The following is a 13,057-nucleotide window of genomic DNA, read 5'->3' as shown; positions in this document are numbered from 1 at the left end:
ACAGTGACCATATTTCTAGTATTACACACTGATAACAATCACCACATTACTAGTGTTACACATTGATAACAGTCAACACATTACTAGTTATACACTGATAACAGTCACCACATTACTAGAGTTACACTGATAACAGTCACCACATAACTAGTGTTACACAGATAACAGTCACCACATTACTAGTTATACACTGATAACAGTCACCACATTACTAGATATACACGGATAACAGTCACCACATTACTAGAGTTACACTGATAACAGTCACCACATAACTAGTGTTACACACTGATAACAGTCACCACATTACTAGTTATACACTGATAACAGTCACCACATTACTAGAGTTACACTGATAACTGTCACCACATTACTAGTGTTACACACTGATACAGGGCACAATAGTTCACACGAACTGCCGTTCTGTTCGCGTGTCGGTTACGCAAAATTAAATTTACGCGAACCGCAAATTGGTTACGTCGTGACCTGTAAACATTCAGAAATTAAAACTTGCAAACTTCATGATTACAGGAAATTTATTCATGCAGACATACTACTGTTTTAGGCTGAATTTTAGATACTTGATGCGCAGCAAACCAGTAGACGATGATATTGCAAGTTATAACTTGCGACCAGTCTAAACTAAATGTTCTGTATAGAGTCGAGTCAAAAGTTTTAAAGAAATGTGTACGGACCGCTGGGGATGGCTAAATTATCTGTTGCTAATTTATCTTTAAAGGAATATATATAGACATAATATTGGGTTGGTTATAATTTTACATATGTTGAAAACAATTTGATTGTAAACAGGAATCCAAAAGTGTCACAAAAATTGAAAAATACTAACATCGCATAATGAGCTTTAAAAAACAAACATTTAGAACGCCACTGTAGTATAGAAGTACCATCGAAAGTGAAAGTAGCATGTGCGTAATGCAAAAACAAAATCTGGGAATAGGTCGAGGCTGTCTGTAATTGTTCTATAAAATATCCTCTTAAAGTTGACTCGAAAAAAAGATAGAAAAAAATGCCTCAAAAAAGGCTCAGAATTCATCTACAGGCATCCTGAGTTTAAACATTTTCACGTGGGGGAGGTCCTCCGAATTCCACCTGCTTGGGCTAAATGCTAAAACATTTTGTTTGAGTACTGGGGCTGATATTCAGTTCTGTTACAATATTGTTAACTTTAGCAAACATTAAAGATTTTTTTTTTTTTTTTTAAATGTTTTCTTTTGTATTTTGTTTGAACTTTATTTTTAAGCTAAAAACTATGTATTTAAAATAGAATTTCAACGTAATTTTGAGGTAACCGATCAGGTAACCCACGGGTTACGCAAATATAATTCACGTAACCGAACAGTTGGTTACCAAGGTAAAAACCACGTGAACTGACTTCTGGTTACCTCAGATTTCAAAATATTGTCCCCTGTGATAACAAGTCATCACATTACCAGTGTTATACACTGATAACAGTCACCACATTACCAGTGTTACACACCGATAACAGTCACCACATTACCAGTGTTACACACCGATAACAGTCACCACATTACCAGTGTTACACACCGATAACAGTCACCACATTACCAGTGTTACACACCGATAACAGTCACCACATTACCAGTGTTACACACCGATAACAGTCACCACATTACCAGTGTTACACACCGATAACAGTCACCACATTACCAGTGTTACACACCGATAACAGTCACCACATTACCAGTGTTACACACCGATAACAGTCACCACATTACCAGTGTTACACACCGATAACAGTCACCACATTACCAGTGTTACACACCGATAACAGTCACCACATTACCAGTGTTACACACTGATAACAGTCACCACATTGGTACACACTATTATAGTTAACAGTTGCAAATGCTAGTTTCGGCTCGTCAAAATGGACCACAAGTTTGGTTATTGATTATCGGCTATTGGATGTCAAACATTTGGTAATTCTAATATAGTCTTAATTACCTGCTATATGTTTTTGTTAGCGATAAGGGATCTTTTATACGCACAATCACACAGACAAAAGAGAACACTCATTAGCCTGTATTAGAAACATACTTATTTGCCCTTGATTTGCATAGCGCTAAGCGGTCCCAATCAGCCACTAAATTATTTTCGGCTTGTTCATGCTTGCAACAAAGGTCCTTTGTTACTACTGAATTGTGAAGTAATCATCGACTTGTTCTTTTATTTTTTGATGTTAATAAAGTTTTCTATTACTATTATTGTTTGTCAGATTGTATGCAATCTCCTTCTTTTACAGAAAAGAAAATGTACAATATGTTTTGTGCTCAACAGAAATACTTATGAACACGTCTTGGGGAGACCAAGAAAAAGGGCTGATTGATGATTGACTGGTTAAAATGGCCCCTTAATAAAGTTTTGATATTTGCAAGTAATATGCATGTGTTTGTGTATATATTACTGTGTACGAACGGAAATGTACATTAATTTGACTAAATGACTAACTGCGATTAATAATGAAACTAACGATACAGAAATTCACTACCTCGCCTAACGATAAGGTTTCTACTGTCTGACTTCATAATAAAGACTGTTTTGGGAGTAAACATGCACATATTTTTCAGTGGAATAAAGAAAGGAAATATTTTATTTAACGACGCACTTAACACATTTTATTTACTGTTATATGGCGTCAGACATATGGTTAAGGACCACACAGATATTAAGAGTGGAAACCTGCTGTCGTCCACTTCATGGGCTACTCTTTTCAATTAGCAGCAAGGGATCTTTTATTTGCGCTTCCCACAGGCAGGATAGCACAAACCATGGCCTTTGTTGAACCAGTTATAGATCACTTGTCGGTGCAAGTGGTTTACACTTACCCACTGAGCCTTGCAGAGCATTCACTCTGGGTTTGGAGTCGGTATCTGGATTAAAAATCCCATGCCTCGACTGGGATCCGAACCCAGTACCTACCAGCCTGTAGACACCGATGGCCTAACCGCAACGCCACCGAGGCCTGCATGTTTACACAAATATTGTGAAGTAAACAAAACAAGTACCGTTACTATAGGTAGATGTTTTTAGCGTAAATTATATATTTAGCCGTTATGACAGCAAAATTTACACTTTATAATGCAATGTATATAGGCCTAATTAATTTGCAGCAAACGAAATATTTAGTCAAACAGGCGCATGTGCAGGAAATTGTGTAGAGGAAGTCTAGACTGGCTAGTGGTGTTTTTAGGGGATGGATCGGGTCATGCGTCCCCTCGAAATAAAAAAACAACATAATATAGCTCGTGGGGAAGGGGACTGTTTTGATCGGAATCTTACATATAGTCCGTCCCATCCTCCTACAAAAATATGGTTTTGTTGTTTTGTAACTAATTTAAGTTCCATTTGACATAAAAATAAAAATAAGTGTTTTGGAAATAACAAAAATATACTATTTTTATATGTAATTTAGAAAACAAGCAGCTCAGAAATAAATAACTTATAGTAAATTCCATAGTATGAAAAAATACGTTCCCCATGGGACGCAGCGGCACTATAAACATGTTTCTATTATCTAACTATTACAACTATGTTACTGTCACACACAATTCATTAAAACTGTAGGTGTGTTTTACGTTTAAATGAAATTATGATAATTAATGTGAGGCGAGATTACAGCTTTGAAAACAAAAAAATCAAAAATTTTCATGCAAGAAAACCAAAACAATCAGGGTGGGTGACAGCTCACTAGATTCATCTCCTATATTTAACACATGGTCAGTTATAACAAAACGCAATTTCATTTACTTAATTTTCACCTGTATCATTCTTTATTTTTAAAGCATACATGTAGGTGGGCATATTTATGATGCCAGGGAAGCTGAAGATTCACAAACAACTGTGGTCATCGACCATACTTGCTGTAACTGGAACGCGCCAGAAGTGGTTAGTGGTTAGGGGATGTAACTCTGCCTAATTTTTCTCGAAAAAATTTCTAATAGAGGCTATGGTCTTTGATATACCTGCTGTGGTGCACTGGCTGGAACGAGAAATAGCCCAAAGGGTCCACCAACACGTATTAATCCTAGACTGACTGTGCATCAGGTGGACACTTTACCATTGGGCTGCATCCCACCCCATTCGGAAATGGATAATAATGTTTAAAAAAAAAAAATTGAAGTTATGTCCAATTTCAATTATCAAAAACCGACTAATAGTGAAATATATGTTGTACTGTTTAAAAATTTAATTAGGTCACTTTTATATTTTTCAACACAATCGATTATGGATTTTTATAATCGATCATCACATTTGTTAGAGCTAACTCGATCAAGTTTTGATTATAACTGATCACTAGAACATCACTATTTTCAAATACCTTTATTTCAGACGTGCGTGACACGTTCGTCATCTGCTTTGTCATGTCATCCAGCTGTTTCTTAAATCGCTGACTGAGCTCATCTAAGAATCTTTAAAATGAGAAAACAAGCATTAAACAAACATGGAACAATTCCCCTTTCCAATGACAATGGTTAAAATGGCTTCATAGCAGCAGCTCACACTGACACTCACCCACCTCTCATTCTCAGCATTCTAATTTACCCACCTCTCATTCTCAGCATTCTAATTTACCCACCTCTCATTCTCAGCATTCTAATTTACCCACCTCTCATTCTCAGCATTTTAATTCACCCACCTCTCATTCTCAGCATTTTAATTTACAATCTATCTCAAATATTTCCTCAAATCTCAATCGGATTCAACTCTGTTTAGTTTTATTGTGTCAAATTTCTGTTCTCTAGCCTGCTTACTATCATGACCTTTCAACAGATATATACTTTTACTCATTCTCTGCCGCCATGAAAATCTCTCCATGACACTTCAAGCCATGTGTAAGGAGGACAGCAAGTGGTATATGTGCCTCTTCACATTACCCGCAAAGATTAAGAGCCCAAACTAAGCCTACATCACAACTGATGTGGTGATGAGAGTTATTATGAGTGTGTGCACTTTTCCTGTTTTTTGCATTATGTACTAAATTGAAATACCAAACTCAAATCACTCACCTACTGCTCAAAGAAACATTCAACTCCAAAGTTTTGATTCGATTGGTCAATCTCATAATGGCAGTCTCTCGATGTTTTGCTACAGGCAAGCCTGGAATCTGAATGAGGTCTACTGGTTTCAGATTAACATCATTAGCCGGCCGTGTGACATTCTGTGCCTTGTTAATGTCTTTTTCCGCTAGAAAATCCGCTGATGACTTGTGCTCCTGGTTCGCTTGCTCACTAGCAGGAACATTCTCTTTCATGTCTTCTTCACGCAGCTTTCCCGGGTGCACCTCAACTGAAGCTCCGACTGTCTGTGGATAAGCACCATCCTCCATCGAGTCAACAGCTATGGTTGTTGGTGTTGGCATCACTTTGGTGATGAGTGAGCCCTGCACAGCGGCCTCAGTGTTTTGTACAATGACTTGTGACTCAGCAATACTAAGCTCAGGAGTCGGGCTTGAACTAGAGATCAATTCTGAACTATCTGTACAGCGGATACTCGACTCCAAAACAGGAAGCCCATTGTGAGGTAACTCTGCCTGCTTCACTAGAGTAGTGTCTGAAGCTATGTCCGGAGTGACACTTTCACTTGAAAGAATATCCCGATCTTCATTCATATTGAGCTCATGTGAGAAAAGCTCACTGGTTGAATGTTGCACACTTTGTAGTACAGACATAAAGTCTGAGTGAGAAGGCTGTTGCTTCTCCTCAGATAAAAATGACTCAGCTATGCTATCTGAAGAAGCAGCTTTATTGCCAATACCAGGTAAATCTCTGGAAAATTCAGGAATGTCAGAGGTGAAGATTGCAATACTTGAAGTTGTCTTCCACAGTTCTGAAGTCATTTCAATCTCAGTGGACAGAGTAGATGTTTTTTCATCTGTGCAACAGGTCTGTGTAATTTTGTTTCCTAGCATAGTCTGGACATATGAACATATAAGTCTGTGTGGACTGGTTACATTACTTTCCAGTTTGTTGCACTTTGAAAGGGACTCACGAAGACTTCTCGATGCCTTCATCTTTTCACTAGGCACTTGCTCATTGTCGGCCAACTTTGTCACCAACGGAAGTTCTATATTTAAAAATAAAAAATCCTGATAATACAAAAATGTTCATGACCTAGCAGCTTTGTCCATTACAGCATCTACAAACAAAAAATAATACAGAATTTACTACAATTGGTAGGGAAAGAGCTGTCTGGTAATACGCTTTGTATGGCACTTGCAATGTTGGAAACTAGCAGTAACACCTGTCATACCTTTACATGTTTGATATATACTTCACACAGATTACACAATTAAAGATAGAACATTGTAAGGACACCTACATGTATGTTAGTTGTACTGTTAATTGTACTGTTAATTGTATTGCTAGTTGTACTGCTAATTGTACTGTTACATGTAGTTGTACTTCTACTTGTACTGTTACATGTAGTTGTACTGTTAATGTAGTTGTACTTCTAGTTGTACTGTTACATGTAGTTGTACTGCTAGTTGTACTGATACATGTAGTTGTACTTCTAGTTGTACTGTTACATGTAGTTGTACTTCTAGTTGTACTGTTACATGTAGTTGTACTGCTAGTTGTACTGTTACATGTAGTTGTACTTCTAGTTGTACTGATACATGTAGTTGTACTGCTAGTTGTACTGTTACGTGTAGTTGTACTTCTAGTTGTACTGATACATGTAGTTGTACTTCTAGTTGTACTGCTACATTGTAGTTGTACTTCTAGTTGTACTGATACATGTAGTTGTACTTCTAGTTGTACTGCTACATGTAGTTGTACTTCTAGTTGTACTGATACATGTAGTTGTACTTCTAGTTGTACTGTTACATGTAGTTGTACTGATACATGTAGTTGTACTTCTAGTTGTACTGATACATGTAGTTGTACTGATACATGTAGTTGTACTGATACATGTAGTTGTACTGATACATGTAGTTGTACTGATACATGTAGTTGTACTGTTACATGTAGTTGTACTTCTAGTTGTACTGTTACATGTAGTTGTACTTCTAGTTGTACTGTTACATGTAGTTGTACTTCTAGTTGTACTGTTACATGTAGTTGTACTTCTAGTTGTACTGATACATGTAGTTGTACTTCTAGTTGTACTGTTACATGTAGTTGTACTGCTAGTTGTACTGTTACATGTAGTTGTACTTCTAGTTGTACTGCTACATGTAGTTGTACTTCTAGTTGTACTGCTACATGTAGTTGTACTTCTAGTTGTACTGTTACATGTAGTTGTACTTCTAGTTGTACTGCTACATGTAGTTGTACTTCTAGTTGTACTGCTACATGTAGTTGTACTTCTAGTTGTACTGATACATGTAGTTGTACTGATACATGTAGTTGTACTGATACATGTAGTTGTACTGCTACATGTAGTTGTACTGCTAGTTGTACTGTTACGTGTAGTTGTACTTCTAGTTGTACTGCTACATGTAGTTGTACTTCTAGTTGTACTGATACATGTAGTTGTACTTCTAGTTGTACTGTTACGTATAGTTGTACTTCTAGTTGTACTGCTACATGTAGTTGTACTTCTAGTTGTACTGCTACATGTAGTTGTACTTCTAGTTGTACTGCTACATGTAGTTGTACTTCTAGTTGTACTGATACATGTAGTTGTACTTCTAGTTGTACTGCTACATGTAGTTGTACTTCTAGTTGTACTGTTACATGTAGTTGTACTTCTAGTTGTACTGATACATGTAGTTGTACTTCTAGTTGTACTGATACATGTAGTTGTACTTCTAGTTGTACTGATACATGTAGTTGTACTTCTAGTTGTACTGATACATGTAGTTGTACTTCTAGTTGTACTGATACATGTAGTTGTACTGCTACATGTAGTTGTACTTCTAGTTGTACTGCTACATTGTAGTTGTACTTCTAGTTGTACTGTTACATGTAGTTGTACTGATACATGTAGTTGTACTGATACATGTAGTTGTACTTCTAGTTGTACTGTTACATGTAGTTGTACTGATACATGTAGTTGTACTTCTAGTTGTACTGTTACATGTAGTTGTACTTCTAGTTGTACTGCTACATTGTAGTTGTACTTCTAGTTGTACTGCTATGTGTAGTTGTACTTCTAGTTGTACTGATACATGTAGTTGTACTTCTAGTTGTACTGATACATGTAGTTGTACTTCTAGTTGTACTGTTACATGTACTTGTACTTCTAGTTGTACTGCTACATTGTAGTTGTACTTCTAGTTGTACTGTTACATGTAGTTGTACTTCTAGTTGTACTGTTACATGTAGTTGTACTGCTAGTTGTACTGTTACATGTAGTTGTACTTCTAGTTGTACTGATACATGTAGTTGTACTGCTAGTTGTACTGTTACGTGTAGTTGTACTTCTAGTTGTACTGATACATGTAGTTGTACTTCTAGTTGTACTGCTACATTGTAGTTGTACTTCTAGTTGTACTGATACATGTAGTTGTACTTCTAGTTGTACTGCTACATGTAGTTGTACTTCTAGTTGTACTGATACATGTAGTTGTACTTCTAGTTGTACTGCTACATTGTAGTTGTACTTCTAGTTGTACTGATACATGTAGTTGTACTTCTAGTTGTACTGTTACATGTAGTTGTACTGATACATGTAGTTGTACTTCTAGTTGTACTGATACATGTAGTTGTACTGATACATGTAGTTGTACTGATACATGTAGTTGTACTTCTAGTTGTACTGCTACATGTAGTTGTACTTCTAGTTGTACTGTTACATGTAGTTGTACTTCTAGTTGTACTGTTACATGTAGTTGTACTTCTAGTTGTACTGTTACATGTAGTTGTACTTCTAGTTGTACTGCTACATGTAGTTGTACTGCTAGTTGTACTGTTACGTGTAGTTGTACTTCTAGTTGTACTGCTACATGTAGTTGTACTTCTAGTTGTACTGATACATGTAGTTGTACTTCTAGTTGTACTGTTACGTATAGTTGTACTTCTAGTTGTACTGCTACATGTAGTTGTACTTCTAGTTGTACTGCTACATGTAGTTGTACTTCTAGTTGTACTGCTACATGTAGTTGTACTTCTAGTTGTACTGATACATGTAGTTGTACTTCTAGTTGTACTGTTACATGTAGTTGTACTTCTAGTTGTACTGATACATGTAGATGTACTTCTAGTTGTACTGATACATGTAGTTGTACTTCTAGTTGTACTGATACATGTAGCTGTACTTCTAGTTGTACTGCTACATGTAGTTGTACTTCTAGTTGTACTGATACATGTAGTTGTACTTCTAGTTGTACTGATACATGTAGTTGTACTGATACATGTAGTTGTACTGATACATGTAGTTGTACTTCTAGTTGTACTGTTACATGTAGTTGTACTGCTACATGTAGTTGTACTTCTAGTTGTACTGTTACATGTAGTTGTACTTCTAGTTGTACTGCTAATTGTAGTTACATGTAGCTGTACTGCTAGTTGTACTGCTAAATGTAGTTACATGCAGTCGTACTGCTAGTTATACTTCTAGTTGTACTGCTAATTGTATTGTTACATGTAGCTGTACTGCTAGTTGTACTTCTAATTGTACTGTTAATTGTTACATGTAGTTGTACTGCAAGTTGTACTGTTAATTGTACTGCTAGTTGTAGTTAGTTGTACTTCTAGTTGTACTGTTACATGTAGTTGTACTGCTAATTGTATTTTACATGTAGTTGTACTGTTAATTGTACTGCTAGTTGTACTGTTAATTGTACTGCTAGTTGTACTGTTAGTTGTAATTCTAGTTGTACTACTAGTTGTACTGTTACATGGAGTTGTACTGCTAGTAGTAAAATCAGATTTAGTGTTTTGTCAAATTGGTCCCTGGTGTCCTCCCTTCAACATCTGTATGTTATCCCTTAAAAAAGCCTAATGCTGTGTACGTAGCAAGTTTGTTTTGCTTAATGACACCACTAGAGCAAATTGATTTATTAATAATAAGCTACTGGATGTCAAACAGTTAGTAATTTTGAAAGTCTTTGAGAGGAAACTTGCTACATGTTTCCATTAGTAGCAAGGGATCTTTTATACATGTAAGTACCATCCCAGACAGGATAACATATACCACAACCTTTGAAAAACAGTCATGGTGCACTGGCTGGAATGAGAAATAGCCTAATGGACCCACTGACGGAGATCGATCCTAGACAGAACGCACATCAAGCTGGTGTTTTACCACTGGGGTACGTCCCGCCCCTTTGTGTAGGTAAGTCATGGAGAACAATATATGTGTATACTAGTTGTAAGCCACACTTAGTGTAAATATATACCTGTCTGTCTCTTACGTGACTTTTCTTGAATTTCTGAGATGGTCTTAAGAGGTTGTTCTCCAATATCACTTGATGCTGGAATGGATTTTTCTGAAACATCTGTTTGTTTCTCATTAGGAACTTGAGGAATGGATCCAGTGGGAACAATAACAGTGGGAATATTCTTTTTTTCTTTCCTGTTTTGATGAAAACAAAGAAAGAGAGAGAGAGAAAAAAAACGAAAAGTCAAATATATATAAAAATATTTTTGTCACCTTGGTGACCACAGTAAGATTCAAACAATGGATGGCTGTTACAAAACACAAGGTAAACATTTACACAATCAAATTAAACATTGTTTCATCACACAGACTGACACTAAAAACTATAACGAACAGGTCTCGTTTGGTAACAAATTATTATAGATATTTACCATCACATATGCGGTTTTGGGATCAGCAAAGAAGTGGATGCATAAACATAGTAAGCCTATATTAAATTATCATATATACAAAAAAAAAATCTTTGAAGTTTATCAAAAAGGCTACACAAACACTTGCAGTTTCATGATCCTATTCCTGTTTGCGAATTTTTATGAAACTCAGATGACAAATGAAGTTAGTAATTTGTATTTTTAGTAAGTGACCTTGACCTGTGATACAGAGGAGGAACGAAAATTCATTCAAGATTTCATGGTCTTGTTCCCGTGTGTGAATTAAAGTTTCATGAAATCAGATCAAAAATGAAGTTGCTAGAACTGTGACATTGTATTTCTATTTTTAGAAAAGCAAAGAGTGAACTTGTTCAAGATATAATGATTCTATTGCTTTATGTGAAGTTTCTTGAAAATTGGATGAGAATAAAGGTACCTGATTGGTGACATTGTTTCTCTATTTTTTGTTAACAGTTATCTAAACCTTTGATGCAGAGGCAAAACACAAACTTGATCATATCTTGATTCTATTCCTATATATGAACTTTCTTAAAAAATGGATAAGACATGAAATAACTAGAATGGTGATATTGTGGGTCTAGTACAGATATATGTATGTCTGTATGGAAGTATGTATGTACATATGGACAAGTTGCATTACCCCCTTGACGACTCATAGTAAGGGGCTAAAAATAAATAAAACAAACATCCATAAGTACTTATTTAAAAAAGACCCCCAAAACTCAGGTCTTTCGCCAATTAACCTAGGTTCTTCGGTTCTATTTACAAATTACATCATCCGTAACAGGATAAATATAGGATGACATCATCACAAATGCAACAGTACATAAAAATGTACTTTCGATGGTATCTGATCACCAACATAATGCCATGCCTCTCAAAACATGTACATCTTTGAGCATTGTGCATGGTTAAAAGCTTGGTACAAAGCACTATTGCTACACATTTTGGTCTTCATTAGTGTTCATTAGAACTTCATATAGTGTCTGCAGTCCTTGGCTTTTGAAAAACCATGGCAAGTGAAAAATCGCACACCTCAAAATGCTTAGGCAAGTGAAAAATTGCACTCATCAAAATGCTAAGGCAAGTTAAAACCAAGCATTATTAATTTCAGAAGTAATTGGTACATGTAAATGTAGAGACATATGTTGCAAAAATTAACCAATAAACCAATAATGTTTCTTCTAATTTTACATTGTTTGTTTCATTAGGAATGGAGTTATTAAAAACTTTCAGGAGCAATGCTATAGAAATATAATTATGACATACACTATGTACTATTCAGATAATTTGATGCACACAATTTCATTATTATGTACAATGAACATGATTAGAATAGTTGGGATGGGAAAAACCCACTGGATAACTCGTTAAATGTAGATCTACAATTAGTTCATTTGATAGTGTCGGTTGGGGCATTGACATTCACGTGGCATTTTTAATTCAACAATGAAACAAGCAGTCTCCCTCCCTCAACATTTTCTAACACTTCATTTGACCTACCACTACCAGTTACGAACGGCTCTGACAAATATGTCAAATCAGCGTTAAGTTTTTTTTATCTAGAACGATCCTCATGTTGTTGATAACAAATATACAAACTCCAACAAAATCTGTCATTACAAAGGGTTTTATTCCAAATGTGGGATGCCATAATAAAGATAATATAAAAAACCCATAATTTTAGACACCATCATAAATACGAAACAAGTTGTCAAGTAGACCAGTGTGTGCTTGCAGCCAGGGTTCCAAGAGTAAAAATAATCTGACCCCAATAGCTCTGATTGGTCAATATGCCACAGAGTACTGTGCATCCAATCATGTCCCAGTCGCATGGTCTGTGACATTCTAATAAACATATTAAAACGAACAAAAATTAAATAGTCAGCTTTGCTCATTGATTAGTGTTACTATAATTTGTACATAAATAAATATATAAATAACAGATGCACATTCATTAACCTCTGGTTGAAATACAAATATTTAATGAAGTTTTATTTGATTTTTTTTTTAAAGATGAAAAAAGAAAAATAATAGATGTAAAAAATACTTTTTTTTGATAAACAAGACCTAGGCCTATTCCTAAATACCTATTATCATTTCTTTTCCTTCTTTTTATTATTCAGTCTACTTCTGAATTGTCTTTGTCTAAATTTCATTTTTTTTTTTAAAGAAAGTAAAAAGTTACATGCTTGCCATTTTCGGGATCTCACATAAGCTTTGTAGGCTAACAGTTATGAACTAATCGAGACAATTTTACAGACTTTGCTGATTTCCATAACAAGTTCATTTGTGTA

The 13,057-nt window shown here is 35.6% G+C and overlaps 1 protein-coding gene across 1 annotated transcript in view; it reads right to left on the bottom strand.

The window, feature by feature from the left end:
• Positions 1–13,057, bottom strand: part of LOC121382989 (SUN domain-containing ossification factor-like) — a 103,489-nt gene that overhangs the window by 20,132 nt on the left and 70,300 nt on the right. The window contains exons 13-15 of the mRNA XM_041512708.1: positions 10,328–10,503; positions 5,049–6,105; positions 4,361–4,451 (exon numbers count right to left, since the gene is read on the bottom strand). Of these exons, the coding sequence (XP_041368642.1) occupies positions 4,361–4,451; positions 5,049–6,105; positions 10,328–10,503 (1,324 nt within the window). The remainder of the gene's footprint in view (positions 1–4,360; positions 4,452–5,048; positions 6,106–10,327; positions 10,504–13,057) is intronic.

Source organism: Gigantopelta aegis, chromosome 10, assembly GCF_016097555.1.
Source record: "Gigantopelta aegis isolate Gae_Host chromosome 10, Gae_host_genome, whole genome shotgun sequence".
Lineage (NCBI taxonomy): Eukaryota > Metazoa > Mollusca > Gastropoda > Neomphalida > Peltospiridae > Gigantopelta > Gigantopelta aegis.
This window is presented reverse-complemented; position numbering and strand designations above follow the sequence as displayed.